General features: G+C 42.1%; 1 protein-coding gene across 3 annotated transcripts in view; it reads left to right on the top strand.

Annotated features, from left to right (window-relative positions):
• Positions 1-19,267, top strand: part of SHTN1 (shootin 1) — an 85,235-nt gene that overhangs the window by 15,596 nt on the left and 50,372 nt on the right. For 2 of the 3 annotated variants that reach the window (XM_036439186.2, XM_045582138.1), the window contains exons 3-5: positions 7,451-7,511; positions 13,744-13,838; positions 17,763-17,931. In XM_036439186.2, the coding sequence (XP_036295079.1) occupies positions 7,451-7,511; positions 13,744-13,838; positions 17,763-17,931 (325 nt within the window). The remainder of the gene's footprint in view (positions 1-7,450; positions 7,512-13,743; positions 13,839-17,762; positions 17,932-19,267) is intronic. The other variant, XM_036439187.1, reaches the window with a different exon arrangement.

Here is a 19,267-nt window from a genome sequence, read left to right as displayed (position 1 = left end):
GAATGCTGTGTGCTTGGGTAGAACAAAAATAGAGTGGTTTTAAGTTCGCCCGCACTCTGTTTATCTTCTGTTAAAAGACTAGCAGGCTTATTACTGAAGATTTCCCTCCCAAAAGGGGGGCTGCGTTACAAAGGAGGGCAACCTATAATAAAAGCCTTTTCTGCAGCACAGAATGAGTAAAAGCAGCTGTGGTTCCGGGCGTGGTAAGCGGAGAGCACCATTTTCTCTGGCCACGCACTGGCGTGTGCCTGGCGGCGTGATCTTTGTCTCCTCCGCGTCAGGGGGTGTGCGTGGCCGTTCTTGCCTCATGTCCCTCACCCAGAGTTCCGGGAATCAATCAAGGACGGGAATCTAAAGTAAGACTCCACGTGCCATAGTTAATGTGAGGTGGGGACATTTTGCACAAGTGGAAGGGACCCCAAAAATAAATGGCAAGTTATTTCTCCATGCACAGGTCCACGTTAAGTCTGCCTGTCTTTGTTCATTAACCTCATCCCTGGGAAGACACAGTAGGTGTGATTCTTTTGGGTGAGATATATATATATACACACACACACACATACGCACGCACGCACGCACGCACGCACACACACACACACACACACACACACATGCACCCATGCACACAGAGAGAGAAAGGGAGGGGAAGAGACAGAGAGAAACATTGATGTGAGAGAGACACATCCATTGTCTCTCCCGCATGCGCCCCGACCAGGGTCAGGTATCAAGCCTGCAATTGAGGTATGTGCCTCTGACTGGAATTGAACCCGGGACTCTTCCTTCCACAGGCTAGTGCTCTATCCACCAAGCCAAACTGGCTAGGCTGGGTAAGAATTTTTTAGGCTTTGTTTGGCATCTCCTCTGTTGAGATGAGTGGTAGGACATGAATTTCCTTAAAAGGCTGTGTTCCTTACTAAGACACCAAGGGATCATGTGCTCTCCTTTATCTCCCTTATTGATGCAAACAGCCCTGGGCCAGCTGGGTCCAGCAGGCTCTAGACTCAAATGTGGGTCTTCTAACCACCCCTGTTCCCTGTGAAGCAGGTGAACTGACGGGAGCTAATGAACGTTCCCACGAGGGACTCGGTCTTATTCACAATTCTTTATTGTAAGCTCGTGAACTCTCCACACATGGTCAGACTCAGGGATTTCCTGGATCCTTTGTCTCTCCGTTTGTTGAGTTTCTGATCAATCAGTAAAATCCACGTGTGTGGGTGTGTGCATACATCCTGCATTTCTGACATGCCTGCCTCCCAAGGATAAGAGTTGGAGATTTTGGGAGGGTGGGCCAAGGTTGTCATGACCTTTGCTCTCTTTCTCTCTCTCTCTCTCTCTTTTTTTTTTTAATTAAATATATCTTTTATTTTTATTTTAATTTTTTTTACAGAGAGGAGGGGAGAGGAATAGAGAGTTAGAAACATCGATGAGAAACATCGATCAGCTGCTTCCTGCACACCCCCTACTGGGGATGTGCCCACAACCAAGGTACATGCCCTTGACTGGAATGGAACCTGAGACCCTTCAGTCTGCAGGCTAATGCTCTATCCACTGAGCCAAACCGGTCAGGGCAGTTTTCCCTTTTTAAGGAGAATGGTCATTTGGTGGTTTTTGTCAGTGTCTTTGAAGGTGGAATGGGAATCTTTTTGAGTTGATAAGGAAAGCTTTTTGAAGGGAAAGCTTTCTGTTGAATGGCTTCTGAGCACGGGGGTAATAAAATGCCCATGCCAGTCCCAGCCTGCATAAAAACCACTCTACCGAGGGGCACAGGCAAATTGGCAAATAACTGTAAGAAACTGCGATGATAGCAGTGAACACCTAAGGTGTGGGGGTGGATGGGAAAAGGACAAAAACACAGGTTCCTACTTAGAGCCATGGGAGAAGCTCGTCGCAGCGCCTCATGTGTGGCTTACATGCCACTTAGTGTTTTTAAAGTCTTCTCTAATTCTCTTAGGAGCAGAATTAATTGTTTGCTTCTTTGTAATAAAACATCTGAGTATTTCTTATGTACTTACCACATTTGATCAACACACGTTCATTATTATCAAAACATCTCGGGTATACGTAGTATGGGTTGGATTAAAATGTGAAAACTTCAGGTTTTAAATTTTAAAAAATTTTAAATTTTAAATTTCTAACATCAAAATAAGTGGAGATTTTGGAAAGGGTTCTACTTCCTGTTATTTTTTCCTCCCCTAGTTTCTAAAGAACGTTATCAACAGCATGTTAAAAAAAAAAGCAAGGAAGCCTATTCTATTGAAGTCAGCAACCCAAATTGTTTTGTGGGTGTTTTTTTTTTGGGGGGGGGGCGGTTCCGGGAAAATAGAGAACTAGTTATTTTGGAATCAACCAAGTCAAATGTCTTACTTTGCCCGTGAAGCAATCTCCAAGTCAAATGTTCGTCATGCTTCTTCAATGGAAGGGCATTCTCTGATGACTCACTCAGGATCCTTGTTGTAACGGTTCGGGGGTTTTCCTATGCGGGGGCGGCAGAGGCTCCTGAGCATGAGTGACATCGCTGTCAGCTGTCTGAGGCTGGGGGTGTGCATGGAGCAGGCATAGGAAGAAGGAAATCTGTGCAGCAGAAGAATGCCTTCCAACAGAACGTGTTTGTGTTGAATATTAGGAACTGAGATGGAGTTTTGAAACAAATACATATTTATGTGGCTGATTAGACGTCGTTTGGCTGGGCTGCTGTCACCATGCACCGGCCATTCTGTCCGCTCGCCGGGAACACGGCGTGAAGGGGGAAGAGGGCAGACCCTGCCCGAGATTTGCGTTTCGAGCAGCAAGGAAGACAATACCGTCTGCATCTCTGCTTGGTTGTCTGTGGTCAAAGTTTCTTTCTGTCGTGTACCTTTCATTTATTTTATTTTTTAAATCAATCAAGAAGCCACTTTTCAAGAGCAAGATACGCACCCATAATGCTAACTGTTCATGCATAATACATCCACATGCATGCAGTTTCTTTAGAGCAGAATGGCAAGTGGTTGTGCCAGAGAGAAAGTAATTACTTAGCAGTTGGAAAGTGAAAATGAGTCTCTTATTAACAGCAATCTATCCAGAAACAAAGAGCAGGGATCTCCGGGCGGATGACATGTGCGCCCCTCGGACACACAATCCCCAGAATGTGGAGAATGCTCCTGAGGCAGCTCTCAGGCGGCCACGACTTTATTGCCTCTGGAAACGGGAGAGAAAAAAACGTTGAATTGGAAGAAAGAACACCAGCAAAGGAGAGAGACACTGAAAGGAAGTCCATCCTAGTGGGAATGATTTAACTCCATGGTCGGCAAACTGCGGCTCGCGAGCCACAGGCGGCTCTTTGGCCCCTTGAGTGTGGCTCTTCCACAAAATACCACGGCGTGGGCGGGTCTATTTTGAAGAAGTTTAAGTTTGAAAAATGTGGCTCTCCAAAGAAATCTCAATCGTTGTGCTGTTGATATTTGGCTCTGTGGACTAACGAGTTTGCCGACCACTGCTCTGGTTCATTCACCGCTGTAGAAAGGGCTGCATAACGTTATCTCGTTTGCTCAAAGCAACCGGTGCTGGTTCTGCTGGTTTCCCCCCAGCCCCGGGCTGCAGAGCATCACGGGACACCGTAATTAAGCGACGTGGGCCTACGAACATCTGTTGCTATTGCAAAGTCTTCATGAGCAATTCTCAGACAAAAAGGAAGCCATTTCTACAAATGGTGCAGCTGCAGGAGCAGGGGAGCGGCAGGGGCAGGGTGGGTGAGGGGTCCCTGTGGGACATAAAGATGAAACATTTCGTCCCCAAAGGCCCACAGCCCTTGCTGGCTTCTCTCTGTGGGGAGCCACGAGAGCGAGGTTACAAGATATTTTTGTGGGTTCACCTGGAATGACGAAATAAGTGGGTGTTTGGGTTTCTGCAGAGCGAATGGGCCTGTCGCTCCTAGTTTGTTCAGCTCTGGGTGAGAATAAGCTGCATTTGCAGCATATGTAGATCCCTCCCTCTCCACTCCCTCCACTCCCCCCCCCCCCCCCCACACACACCCCTTTCAGTAATCATAGCAGATGGTGAATTCTGTGGCTGCCAGTTCTGTCCTAATGTGGTTGTAGAAAATAGAAAGCCAGGCCACACGAAGCCCCCTGAGAGAACACAGCTGGGGTGGGGGACAGCTTCTGAATCTGCCGGTGCAGACGCGGGGGTTCATGCACAGGCGCGTACCTCGCTCTACTGTAGACGGGTCACTCGCAGGTCGGGATACGACTGTGGGGTTGAGAGCTGTTACTAAGCAAAGCCGTCTGCTGCACCTTACGAGCAGAGAGCACGGCATAAAGCCTTCCTTGCGGGGCATTGGTGTAAGCCTACCTAGAGTTGCCATGTGTTGCTGAGGACCAGTGAGATGGAGCCACAACCCAGGTAATGTGCCCTGACTGGGAACCAAAACTGTAAATGGTAGCTGCATTGGTGGTTTGTGTGTGATGTCAGTTGGTGACTTTTTATTTTTATTTTATTAATGTGTTTTTATTGATTTCAGAGAGGAAGGGAGAAGGAGAGAGAGAAACATTAGTGATGAGAATCATTGATTGGCTGCCTCCTGCATGCCCCCTATTGGGGATCAAGCCCACAACCCGGGTATGTGCCCTGACTGGGAATCAAACCATGACCTCCCCGTTCATAAGTTGACACTCAATCCATGAGCCGGGCAGTGTTTAGAATTTTAAACATAAACACACATCACAACAACAACAACAACAACAACAACAATAAATGTAGTAAGTTTGTTAGGTTGGAACTAGAAACCATATTAGACAAAAATTTTTTCCCTCCACAGAAAACCTAATGAAAGGTAGTATCCCCTTGTCTGTGGTTTCATTTTTTTAGGGTTCAGTTACCCTCGGTCAGCCACGGTCTGAGAATAGTAAATGGGAAAGTTCAGAAATAAACGGTTTGTAAGTTCTAAATTGCGTGCCGTTCTGAGGAGGACAATAAACTCTTCCGACATCCCGCTCCATCCCAACTGGGAGTGAGTCATCCCTTTGTCCAGCTAGCTATGCTGGGCGTGCCGCCCACACGGGAGTGCTTAGTGGCCCTCTCAGTTATCAGGTCGGTTATCAGAGATTTCGAGAGATTGAGAAAGAGAGAGGGGGTCGGGGGAGATACACCACATTAATATAACTTTTACTATATATATATATATATATATATATACATACATACATACATATATATATATATATATTTATAGTTGTTCTATTTTATTATTATTGTTAATCTCTTACTGCGCCTAACTTATTAATTAAACGTTACCTTCGGTGTCTATGTATAGGAGAAAACATAGCATATATAGGGTACGCTACTATCCACAGTTTGAGGCATCTACTGGGGGGTCTTGGTATGTGTCCCCCACAGATAAGGGGGACCACAGTATGCCTTCTCCTTTAAGAAAAGCATGTAGTGAACAGCTTTGCTAATTTAGCTCTGTGTACTGGTTTCGTGTATTCTAGTTAGAGTGGGTTTACCCAGTGGGTTTTTCTAAGTTTGTGTTCTTGAGAGACTAAAGAGGAAAACTGAATTGTTTGCTTCTCAACTTTATTTTTATTTTGAAAATATTTTAAAAGTGCCGAAAAGGGAAGAGAATAACACAACAGATATGCAAATATAGAATTAAATTATTTTTGTTGAAATTAAAAAAAAAAGAATGCTGCAGATACAATTTTTGAATAGCATCTCTGTTTCCCAACCAGAGTCTACTTCCCCTCCCTATCTTTTCATAAATTTTATCTATTTCTTCCATTTTATGTTTTGTATTTTTATATATGCTATGTGTATCATGAAATACACACACACACACACACACACACACACACACTCATCTTCGCTGGGTATTTCACAGTGTAGTATATGAATATACCATGATTTATTGTTGCTATAAATGCTCGGCATGTTTGTATATATCATCTTGTACACATTACTAGAGATTCCATGAATAGAGCCCTGGAGTAGAACTGCTGAGTCATACATGGGGTGTGTGCATTTTCAGTTTAGTTTATTTCCAAAGTAGTTATGCCTGGTGACACTCCCACTAGCAGTATGTGGGTTTCCAGCTCCTGGCATTAGACTTTTTCAGTTCTTGCCAGTCTGTTAGATGAGATTATCTCACGATTTTAATTTGAGTTTTTCACATTGTCAGTGGCATCATTATTTTTTTGCCATAGAAATTTGAAATATCCAAAGGCATGAAATCCTAATATACACTGAGTGGCTGGATTATTATGATCTCTGAACACATAATATCTGGCCACTCAGTGTGTGTGTGTGTGTGTGTGTGTGTGTGTGTGTATGTGTGTGTGTGTGTGTTCAGCCTGGCCAGGAGGAGGGGACATGGGCAGTTGGCAGGCCTGCCTGCTGGTCGAACTCCTGGTCGAGGGAATAGTTTGCATATTAGCCTTTTATTATATAGGATATGCATTGAGTGGCCAGATTATTATGCCTTCAGAGATCATAATAATATGGCCACTCAGTGTATTTATCTGGCATAGTAGGATTAAAATATAATATAAAGTTGTGTTTTATTCAAATAGTCCTCATATTAAAGTAATCCACAAAATTAAAATGTTAATGCTCACTCTAATAGCTAACCTCACTTTTTAAAGTTTTAGACTGGAGAAAAATCTTCCTAAAAGTATTATACTTGCCCGTTTTGTGAAATTCAGGGTAAAGTGAATTTAGTCCTCATAATGAATATTAGGCTTTAAAAAAAATTCATTTATACCTTCAGGGCCTGTTAAAGTATTAAATACTTGCTTCTATATCAGATATCCTGAAAGGTCCTCATGCTTCAGTAATTTTTTGGGGTGTTTTTTTTTGTCCTTTTATGGTCTTACTTCCCAAAGATTTTTCGATGAGTCCTCCCACCTTTGAAAAGGAAAAATTTGTTGATGTAAATGACATGCTTATTGTGGAATGTTCTATCTTCTTTCCTTTTACATGCTGCCTGCTATTTAGAACTCTAAGGACACAAGAATGGTTTTTCCTTGAGGAGAGAGTGCTCAGGGCAGCGGTTTATCTCCATGTGGTGGTCACTTCCTGTAGGGGTCACTCCCCTTTGTGTGCCGCTGTTCTGGATATTTGAAACCCTCCAGTTTCAGGGAATCTGACCTGCGGGGGAGTGGGGTGCCCCCTGGATTTGCAAAATACTTACTTAAGGGGCACAACTCTTCTCTTAAAGAGTGAATGTATTTCCGCCGAAGGATGTTAAATTGGTCTGCTACTCAGCTGATCAGAAGCAGTAAGGTGAGTCATTATCTTAGAAGGCCCGAGAAAGTAGGCCCAGGCTGGTTGAGCAGTTCAAATCCTGTGAGACCATTTAAAAGGTTTTTAATTTTTGTTTTCTTTTCACAAAGTTGCTATTGTTTATAAGTTTGCTCTTTCTTGTCTTTCCAGACTTACGATCCAAATTCACTCTTACCGTCTTTTCTCATTTCAGTGTGACAAAATCAGGCAAGAACGAGACGAAGCTGTTAGAAAACTGGAGGAATTTGAGAAGAGTACGTAAGCATTTCAGTGGAGTTGTTACAACACACAGCGCTGTGTTTGGGGCTTACGTGGGGAGACATGTCCCCTATGTTTAGTTACTGACGCCTTGGGTATCCAAGAAAGCAAGAATTGTCTTCCCATTTGCCCCCTTCATGCCCTGGCATTACTGTGATTCTTAAAGAAATGGAATGGATATTAATATTTTATGAGTGTGTTATCATAAAAGACAGTTTGTGCTTACTGTAAAAAATGTTACTGCATGCTCAGAACAGTTAAAGGAGAACAAAAATTCCTTGTCATCTAGACTTTTTGAGAAAAGCCAATGTTAGTATTTTGCAGTTTCTCTTTCCTGGCCTTTTATCTGTGTAATATGTGTCTCTCCCAGGAATATAGTCATACTTTGCCTTTAGCTTTTCAGTCAACACTATATTAGGGTCATCTCTGCACACCAGGAGAAATGTATTATTAGTTTTAATTGTTGCCCATAGTATTCTGTTATATGATAGTACCATAATTTATTTAAATATTTCTTCCGTGGTAGATGGATTCTATCTGGTTTTTAGCTGTTATAAATAATGCCGTGACAAGTATTCTTATACATACATCTTTACATGATTAGTTCCTTAGGGTATAAAGAAGCAATCCTAGATTCACAGAACGTTAAGGTTTGAAAGTTAGAAACAGGCCTCTCCCCAAGGAAGGTCCTTCTCCCACGGAAGTTGTAATACTTATTTCTAAGTGTTTGCCATGTCAATTTTTATGGGATATAAATGTGGTATAGCACTTTATCCCCTAAGATAAAACCTATGTGAGGACACTCAGAAAGATCACAAGGGAATGTGTCCTGGGAACAGGGCCGGACCTGAGCAGGGAACGTGACTCCACATCACCCCTGGCAGCAGGGCCTTCCTCCACTGCCCTGCAGATGCTGCGTCCGCAGGCTCTTCGGTTATATCACCTCATTCATTTGGTCACTTACGGAAGAAAACACTGTATTCTCCTTGAAGGTAGAATGGCTAGGAAAGTGCAGCCTCGCAGTTGCATGGCAATAGCCGGTTTACTGCAAGCATCTGCTGGAGTGAAGAAAAGCCAGGGGAAATGGTTGGTGTGACCTGTCGTGGAGGCCCGTGTGCTGTGACAGAAACCACTCCTGCGTGTGCATGTATGAATTACAGTTGCGTGAGATTTTCTCTCGCCCTCCCCCCATCCCCCCGTGCAGGAGAAACGAGATGTCCTCACACTTGTGCTGATACCCAGTCACATCCACATTATACCATTGACCTTGTGACCAGTTAAGGGGCTGCATTAACTATGGGCCGTAGGTGGGCGCACTGTGTGCAGTGGGAAGTTCTCGTGGGACTTTTTAGTGGGGACCAAGAAAGCTTTACATATTTTTTAGAAAATTGAGTCTGAAGTTCATTACTTAAAAAACAAAACAAAACAAAACACTTTTTTTTTTTAATTGAGTTTTACAGAGAGAGGAAGGGAGAGGGGAAACATCGATCAGCTGCCTCCTGTGTGCCCACACCAGGGATTGAGCCTGCAACCCAGGCATGTGCCCTGACCAGGAGTCAAACCGGCAACCTCTACTCTCCCTGGCTTAGCCTGCTTTCCCCCACTGGTTTGGGCCATACAGGGGCAGGCAAAAGTAGGTTTACAGTTGTTAGTATGGAAAAATGACATGGCAGGTCGTGATCATTACAATAGCTTTATTAACTCAAAAGAATGGTCTTTGCAACTATGATCCCACTGTTGCCCACCCCACAGTTCCGTGCTGTTCTTGGCCCTCCACCAGCTCTTCCTGTGCATTTTTCCTGTATTTCTGCACGACAATACCACTTCATAGCAAAGCCGTGTTTCCTAGAAAGACAGGCTCCTGTAAAAGTAGAAGTAAAGACAGTGCTTTCGTGAACTTAGGCCACCACCGGAGACCCTTTGCCCAGGTGTAGGGCACACCAGTGTTCCCAAACCGAGCGGCTTCCATGGCTGTTTTCTTACTACAATGAAAACCTTCCTGCGTTATCTGATGCTGCAGATGGACTTCCGGTACGTTCACCACGCACACCTCACAGACATCCTGGCGTCTAGATATTGTTGAGAGGTGGCTGGATGGAGAGGTGCTCAGCTCAGGAAGCAGCCTCCTCGGGGGTGTCACTTTTAAATATGACAGTTTAGAAGGGAACATAGAAAATCCGAGTCTCCTGGAAATAGGTTTGGTTGGGTTTTAGCAATTGGACCTCTGTCCTTGGGGGTTTGTTACTTCACTTCTCTGGGCCTCGGTGCTCTCAGATATAAATGTGCTGTGACAATACCTTCCTCCCAGGAAGGTCATGAGGATTCATGAGAGAATCCATGAGAGAATCCATGTAAAGGGTTTAGCACAAGGCTGGATACAGAGTTGGTTCAACTGGTGATGGTGGTTGTTACTCCAAGCCATTCTCCATGGCGGAGAACATTTCTGTAAAAGGGTATTCACAGGTGAACTTAGTGAGGCCTGACATATTTTCCCAGTCCTAGAAACACGCACAAACATGGTAATATGATAACATGAACATAGCTGTGTGCTAAGTGCAAGAGAGTTAGACAGGAGCGGGAAAAAAAATCTCTGCTCTAGTACTCACAGTTAGTAAAAGACAACTACAAGTTTTTAAAAGACCCAGTTCCTCTACACCAGTGGTCGGCAAACTCGTTAGTCAACAGAGCCAAATATCAACAGTACAATGATTGAAATTTCTTTTGAGAGCCAGATTTTTTAAAGTTAAACTATATAGGTAGGTCTGTTATTATTAACTTAATTAGGGGACTCCTAAGCTGGCCTTTGCTAAAAACTCAAGGGGCCAAAGGGCCCCGTGTGGCTCGTGAGCTGCAGTTTGCCGACTACTGCCCCACACTGTCATGTATTCTTTAATGCTAAGTGTGCAGGCATGTTTTGGGGTCATGGAAGAGGAGAGACAAACTTTGTTAATTCAACTCAACTTGAGAGAAGCAATAAATGATGTATTTTTAGGTCACACTTCTGAGTTCTCAGAGTCATTCAAAAAACTTTTATTACGGAAAATTTCAAGTTTATACAAAAGTGAGGAATAGTATCATGAACTACTGTGTACCCAACATGTTTATCAACTCATGGCCAATCTTCTTTCTTCTGTACATCCACTCACCCACGCTCACTGACCTCAGATTATTTTGAAACTAAGTCCAGTCGTCATATTTTATCTGTAACTATTTCAGTAAGCATTTCCAAAATGCTAGGATTTTTAAAACGTAGTTGCACGAATAGGGTCATTTTATTTTAAAGCTCATTCTTTTTGTTTTTTTTAAGCCTTCATGTCATTCAAATTATAGGTGGTTTAGGTGCAGTGGTCATGGATTGTGGATATTGTGAGACAAGCCTGATTTTAGAACCTTAGGCAAATCATTAAATGAATAATTAAAGGATTTTAAAATGTTTATCCTCTTACAGGTGCAAATATGTATATTAAAAAAAGTTTTGTGTCATGTGATGTGACATGTGGAAACAGGGTCATACTTCTTAAAGGTATAAATGCTCTTTGGAATATGTTCCTCCCTTTTGAATCTAGAAAATTGCTAAGCAGGGTTCTCTGATACCAGTTTAGCACTGGGACAATTTTTTAAACTAAAAATTAAAGCACCATTTTTTATTTGTGCGTTCCCTCTTAAAGGAAGAAGTAAAAACCCTCCATGTGACGGAGTATTCCATAGCAGAACTGGAGAAAATGTGGGCTAGTGCTACCTCGCGAAGTTTATCAAGTTAAATCACAGGGAAGCTTTTTACAAAATGTTTGGAAAATAAGTGTTGTTATTTCTTTTTTTGCTAGGCCTAAACCTTGTGACTGTGGAATAATTTTTTCTTACTCTTCCCAGGAGCAAGAATGTTATTGAATAAAAAGCCGAATTCCTATGAAACATGCAGAGTGTTTATGTTTTTGTTATGATAGTGGAAATACCAGATTGTGGCAGAAGATGTCAAGTAGTTAAGGCTAAAAATTCAAAGTCATATTTGATGTTTGTAAAAAAAAAAAAAAATTGTATAGGTTTCTTTTCTCTTTCCTCTGCATTTTTTGAAGAACTTACCTTGTAAATATAGTGATAAAGTGCCAGGAATATTAGGATTTTAAGGAAATAATAGAGCCCATTATTTAAACTACAATATAAAAGGCAATTATATTGATGAAGAGCTACACGGGCTTTGTGTGTGTGAATAAACTTGGTCTGTGTTCAGCTTCTATTTGTTCTCCTGGCATAAACACATATTGTGTGTGATTCCAGTTTAATGGGGACCCGTTTGTATGCCAAGCAGCTGCATTTTAGGACCTATTGCGTGATTTCATAGCTCTCTGAAAATTGGTTCTATTCAGAACAAGAGATAGAAGAGAAGGAGGGGGTAGTGTGGAGGGGGGGAGTGTGTGTGTGGGGGGGCGGCCTCCACACACAATCATTTCTTTTCAATTGGAGCCAGAAAGGTTGATGACAACATGACCATTGTGTTATAATGATAAGACCACTAAGGCATCTGTACCTCTCATCAAGGCTTTCACACAACAGCAGATACAATTTAATTCACTGCTCTGTCAGCAGTGCTGATACCATTATGCCGTCTGTCTCCACAGTTATAATCACTGTCGCCGGAGAAATGCGGCTGAAATGATCTTGAGCAGTCAAAGAAACTCTCAATTAAGGCTGCCACTTCCAATGTGTCAGATTGTGTCTTATGCACTCGGTACCATTTTCACTTCCAATCCTGTTTATTTACAATGCCTTACCAGTAATTACGCTTAACGTGTCATTTCGTGAGGGGGGCCCCTGCCAGGCCGATTGTTGGGTGCCGCCGTACCCTGGAGTGGGAGTTTCTCGAAGTCAATGCCATCAGCAGCTTTTAGGGCCTGATGGGATGCGGTAGTAATGTTGATAATGCAAGGATCGTGCTCATCAAGTCATAATTAGATGCCACTCAAATGTGCCACTTGTAATAACAGTGTTGATTCATGTTTTTTCTCGCTGACTGCAACTACTAATTAGTTAAGTGGTTTTTGGTTGGCCTGCATTTGCTGCAGATTATTATTACCCCCCAGAAAAAATGTCAAGGTTAGAGATGTTTCTGGCCATTTAGGGCTGCTTTATGAATTTGAATATTAACATAATAAGAACTTTGGACAGACTTAGGGAGTAATACATTTTTTTTTTAATTCGGAGAGAAAATTTTTTTTTTCTCCCCTGAGTTTAATCATCATAATTACAGGTTAATGAAGCTTAAATGAAGCAAAAGTAATCTCTCTTTGTGTTACGTGAGCCCAGGGCTTCGCGCCTAACTTTGTTGGGTTTCTCGTTTGGGTATCCTTCATTTTTCTTTTGTGAAGCCAGACACACGTCAGTAAGTTTACCTGTCTGTGTAGTTAAGTAAGTTTGAGATTCTGAGCATTTTCTTTTAGCTAGGAAGGTGGGTGGAAGGAATTGGCATTCTTCTTACTTGTTCTTCAAAGTATAATTCAAGTTCCCGGTTACTTTGTACCTTTAAACCTCAAAGTATATAAACCAGCTACCAAAAAATAAGAAGAAAAAATCTGAAAAGGACTATTTTTCAAGCAGTGTTAAAATAACAAAAATTTTTTTTTTTTCAATCTTTCTGACAGTCTGGGATGCAACTCATTAGCATCTGTTTTCATTATTATATAGCACAAAAATCTTGTTGCTGTATACTTCTCTGCCCTGGAGTTTATGAAATAATAGTGAATCCTACTAGGTCACTAATAAAGACTGAGGCAAAACTCCCCTTAGCTAAACTGCCACATTATTATTACAGGTATGGGATCAACTCAAGATATAAGTTTTAAATTTTTCTCTTTAGCTAATTTTCCTTATCAGATCCAACTGTATATCCTGCTAAGAAAAAGAAGTCACGTTTGTCACTATTTATGTGGACCTTTTGCTTAAATTGGCGGTTGCATACACAGCTACAGTGAAAATAGACACTTAAAAATAATCTTAAATAGCTTTCTTAAACTGTGCCTGTAGCAATAAAAGTTCTTTGTCCTGTTCTTTTCTGCATTCAAATATCAGCTCCGATTTAACTAGGGCGGCATCTTAAACACTTTCCCTCACCATCCCTAAAGGTCTGGCCAGCGAAAGAATTGAAGTATTCTTGATCATGGGGCAAGATGCGTGGGCTTCTGGAATAGCTGACTAATCTCTGAATGCTGAGACTTTTCCCCCCCTCATTCCTAGTCTCTCACATGGTGATAGAGGAAGTGAATTGTATGCAGAACCATCTTGAAATAGAGAAGACTTGTCGAGAGAGCGCTGAAGCCCTGGCAACTAAGGTGAGACTTCCTAATGAACGAAACGCGACCTGCGCCTTCCCATGTCTGCTGGCTTTTCTATACAGCGGCCTCTGTGTGTGTGGTTTTCTGTGCGTGTGTGTGCGTTGTTTTTCTTTTTCAGTTTTTCAGTCTGTCATCTCCACTGTGGATGAGGAAAGTGTTGTAAGGTCTCAGAATCCTGGAATATGATTATGTAAATATCTGTGTTCATTACCTTCCCTCTCCCCCCCAATCACCTTCTTCTAAAGTATTTCTTTTCATCTGACTGAAATTCCACAAACCTGTGTATCTATCTAATTTGTATGCATGAACAGTATGCTTGCTAGAGGTATTTGCTGAGGTTCTTTTTATTGGAAAAGGTGTGTGCGTGCGTGTGTGTGTGTGTGTGTGTGTGTGTGTGTTGTGTGTTTCAGCATTTGTGCTTTTTGCCTACGAGAAGTAGTCCCGGAGTAATCTGTTGAACTGGACTTCCCGAATGTCTATGCATTCGGTTAAAATGCTCACTACATTTCAGACTAGGCCGGGGCGACATAAAAGAGCAGTGAGTGTTCCGTGTTGGACCCCGATGAAAAAGTCAGCCCCCAGCCTGGCATTTCAGGTGATTGTTTGTGAAAGCAAAGCGAGGGCATGCGGAAGGTGACCCAGGGCTCTGCTGATTGCTTCTAGCTGATGAATTTACCAAGTGTGTAATTTTCTATATTCTGCCTCATCAGAAGTACATTATTATTAAAGAATGTTTTCATCTCTGTCTTATGTGTGTTGGGTTGCGTAAAAGGCATCTGAACCATTTCATCAGAAAATGGACTGCAGTAATTTTCACCCAAATTTCATTAGTAATGCCGGCTGCGAGTCTTCCCTTCCCCCCCATCACCTTCCTCTAAAGTATGTCTTTTCATGTGACTGAAATGGTACACATCTATGTATCTATGTATCTGTCTAACGTGTATGCATTAACAGGATGCTTGCTAGAGGTATTTGCTTAATTGTTTGCATAATGACACTACATTAGAATTCATAAGATATGCAGTCAGAACCTGACTAAGAATATAAATATGTGTGTGTAGCTTCTCTTCTGCTATTTGTCTGAAGAACACACAGCATTATAGGCCATCGCTTTATAAACTGATAACATGGGTGCTCTCATATGATCTCCACTCTCCTGCCCATCACTGGGGTTCACTGGTCCATAATACCGAGTGGACTCTCTCTTCCTTTTTTTGTATTTCTTCTTTTGAAACAAGCAGGGAAAATATATGGGGAAAATACTAAATGCTCTAAGGATGGTCTCTGTATCTTCTCTTGTTATTAACTAGTGTCCCTGTCACAATAGAACACCTAAATGGAGAACAGCGACTGCCTCTCAGGACTGGGGGCGTTCATGGAAATCGGTGGTTTGGGAGGTGGTAGACACAGGTGTTATTCCTGGTTATGTCATTTTAGGCATATGTGACTCTGGGTCAGTTAATCGTGTTTCCCATACTGCTGTCTCGTCTTAAATGACAGGATGGACTAGAGTTAGTACTGGAATGAGCATGGGGTAGACCAGTGGTCGGCAAACTCAGTAGTCAGCAGAGCCAAATATCAATAGTACAACAACTGAAATTTCTTTTGAGAGCCCAATTTTTTAAACTTAAACTATATGGGTAGGTACATTGTCATTAACTTCATTAGGGTCCTCCTAAGCTTGCCTTTGCTAAAAACTCAAGGAGCCATAGAGCTGCATGTGGCTCTCGAGCCACAGTTTGCCGACTACTGGGGTAGACTATTCTTTTTTTCACTATGCACTTGATCCATTTAATAATTTAAAAAATTATTTTATCTCCCCCCCCCACACCTTTTTAATTTAACAGGAGACTTTGAACAAGAGAATCCACCTCCCTGAGCTATAGTTACCTTGTCCTAAGTGTCAGGATAGAACAGGGTTGATTTATTTAAGAGTACAGCAGCGGTTTGCAACCCACAAGCTGAGAACCGCCAGCAGGGTTGCCTAAGACTATTGGAAAAACACAGATATTTACATTGGTATTCATAACAGTAGCAAAATTGCAGTTATGAAGTAGCAACGACAATAATTGTATGGTTGGGGGTCACCACAACATGAGGAACTGTATCAAAGGGTCGCGGCATTAGGAAGTTTGAGAACCACTGCTGTAGCATTCATGGTTCAAAGACCACCCCCACCCCAAACAGCGTTGACTTGGATTTTCCATTTTAAGGAAGAGGGGTTGGGAAATCACGGGCCTCCTGATCCTGATGTAATCTGGGGAGCTAGGAGCCGGAGCTGTGGGCTGGGGCTGGGGAATGAAGGCTGTGTCTGAGTCCCTGAATAGATCTCTCCGGGCTTCCCAGGAAGAATCTATGGGGCATTCAAAGCCATTTCTAGGAGATTCTTCCTGATTCCCCAGAGAGGAAGCACCTCTTGTGCTCCAGAGCAGTTACTTGAGATATATTTAGATTTATTTTATTGGGGAGGAATTAGCTCTCCCAGATTGGAATGGGCTGGGCTTTCTAGGAGGTTCCCTGAGGGATTCAAATTATGATCATAAAGGAAGGGCCAAAGCCAGACCAAGTACTGGACTAACCATCTTATTCTGATGTGAGGTACATAGTCGGGAAGGGTAGTATGCTTTCCAATGAATAATGTTTCTGTTTATACCTTTTCGGTGCCAGTTATTCAGAACATGTCTTAATGATTAATAGCTCTTACTAAAGGAAATATGATTGCATTTCTGTCTTACATTTTAACTAGAAAAATCAGTCTTGTCAATACTTTCATGTACTCAAATAAGAGGAAAGACTTTTTAGTCTTAAGAAAATATCAGTAACGCCATGTTTTCGTCCTGTGGACTTTGGACCACGGCTACTCTGTGTGTGCATTGAACTAACATTTTATATGCACATAAATACATGAGCTAAAAAGGTAATGATAGTTGCATAACACTAAAAAACAACCATTTCTACATTAACAAATAACATATCTCAATGAATTAGGATTTCTTTTCTCTGCTATGAGTTCGAACTCTTTTTATAAAGATAATGGGAACCTATCTTGAACTTCCTTTTATTGTGTATCGTTAGAACTCTGTACAGATGGAAACACATCTTGAACTGGCTTAATTAGCAAGAGAAGAAAAAGGGATTTGATACAGAGGGATTGGAGAATCCCATCCATTCTGTGTGCTGGATGCAGTTCAGGAGTATGTGGGAAACCCTATCTCCATTGCTTTTCTCTGCCTCTCTACACATCACCTCCATTTTTGGCTTTGCTGCCTACAAACCACCTTCCTCTCTTCCTCTATCCAGTGGTAGGATGTGGCCACAAATAGCTTCTGTACCTCCAGACCTATGGAAAGAAGCTCATCTCTGATCCAGCCTCCAGATTTCTAGAGAAGGGGTCCAGCTGGCCAAACTTGGGTCCTGAGCCTAATCCATGGTCTACGCAGCTATGGCCAAAGAGATAGGGTGTGTTTCGGGGACTGAGGCTGCTCCATAGGAATCGCGTGGAAGAATGAAGAGTAGTGGCAGAAAAGGGGGATAAAGAGACCTTTAAAAAGTGTTCGCAGCACAGCAACAAAGAAAACATTTGCCTGAAATTAAGTGCCTTACTTTAGACAATCAAACTGATATTGGGCTTAATCTGTGCTGGTGTTTGATCTTAATTCCTCTTCTATTTCTTATCAGTGATAACTAGCATTCCCACATGCTGCTGGCTGTCACCCATGCATCAGGCCTTCCTTAAAGCAATAACTTTATTATTAAAAGTGTAAATAAAAGCCTATTTCATGAGGCTTCTAGTTGTTATTTCCTGCTGTGCGTGTTGATGAGTATGTAAGACAGAAAGTACTCTTGACTTGTCTGTTGTTTAGAAGCCCAAGATACTCATTTGACTGCTGTTAAAATAACTGTTTTTACATTTTGCCTTAGCTAAATAAAGAAAACAAGACATTGAAGAGAATCAGCATGCTATACATGGCCAAGCTGGGACCAGATGTGATAACTGAAGAGATCAACATTGATGATGAAGAACCAACTACGGATCCAGAGGCTACTGCTGAGTCCTGTGTCTCAGTGCAGTGCCAGAAGCAGATCAAAGGTGGGACCCAGTGCTTAATTATTGAGCTTATTTTTGATCGAGTCTCTCACCCCTGGTTGCACATTGGCATCACACGAGAACTTTAAGAAATACCGATGTCTGGGTTTTGCCTTGAAAAATTTATGTGCCCTAAAGTGGAGCATGGGTGAGAGTCCAGACAGGCTCTCACCTCTGTGTTTCATGAGTTGCTTTCTTGTTTGGGACGAGGCACTTTTGAAAGCATTGTCTTGACAAACAGCCCAGTTAGTCTATAAACTCCTTAAGAGTAAGGACTATATGTTAAGATATTTTTGGGTGAAATAATAATGAAGTGGAAGAGTGAATAAAAATATCTTTAGTCAACAGCTCCTGGTTGTGGTTCTCTGTTGGAATCTCTGGGGAAGATTCCTCCCCAATTGCTCAGTCTGTGCCTCAAAGATCGGATTCAGGCAGTGAGCTATCCACACTACGCAGTATGAAAAAACTGTGTTGACTAGCAAGAAGTGCTGTTAGGCAAGGTCACATGATACATCTAGCAGATACCCACTTATTTTATTCATATAGGCATTGTGTATGTGAAAGGTGTCGAAAAGCAAATTTTGGTTCAATAACTAGTGGGAGACTTGAAGTTAGTGCACACCTCAGAAGTAATACTTGTTAGCTTGGTAGGCAACACCTCATTTGGAAGTTTAAGGGTAAAGTACAGCCAGTTCTCCATATCAGTGGGTTCCGCATCCGTGGATTTAATCAATGGCAGATAGAAAATATTTAGAGGGGGAAATGTTATGTTGCTGCTGACAGGTACAGTGTAGTTCGACCTAAGATAGTTGCATTTGTACTGATTATGTACAGAGCTTTTTTTCTTAAATAGTACAGCATAAGAACTATTTGCATTTACATTGTATGAGTTATTATATCAAGAGATTATTTAAAGTGTTCAGGAGGATGTGCTAAGGGTGTGTGCAATTACTATGCCATTTTATATAAAGGAGGTGAGCGTTCGCAGATTTTGCTTTCTGAAGGAGTCCTGGAGCCAGTTTCTGTGGATACCCAGGGATGACTATCTAGAGCAGTGGTCGGCAAACGTCGGCTCGAGAGCCACATGTGGCTCTTTGGCCACTTGAGTGTGGCTCTTCCTCAAAATACTACGGCCTGGGCGAGTCTATGTTGAAGAAGTGGCGTTAGAAGAAGTTTAAGTTTAAAAAATTTGGCTCTCCAAAGAAATTTCAATCATTGACCTGTTGATATTTGGCTCTGTTGACTAGTGAGTTTGCCCACCACTGGTCTAGAGAAAGTCATCTTTAACGGACTCTCCGCTCCCTTAACCTGGGACAAAATAATATTTACGTTGGTGAGG

The sequence above is a fragment of the Pipistrellus kuhlii genome, unplaced genomic scaffold, assembly GCF_014108245.1.
Source record: "Pipistrellus kuhlii isolate mPipKuh1 unplaced genomic scaffold, mPipKuh1.p scaffold_m20_p_15, whole genome shotgun sequence".
Classification (NCBI taxonomy): Eukaryota; Metazoa; Chordata; class Mammalia; order Chiroptera; family Vespertilionidae; genus Pipistrellus; species Pipistrellus kuhlii.
Note: the sequence above shows the minus strand (reverse complement) of the source record. Positions and strands in the feature narration are given on the sequence as shown.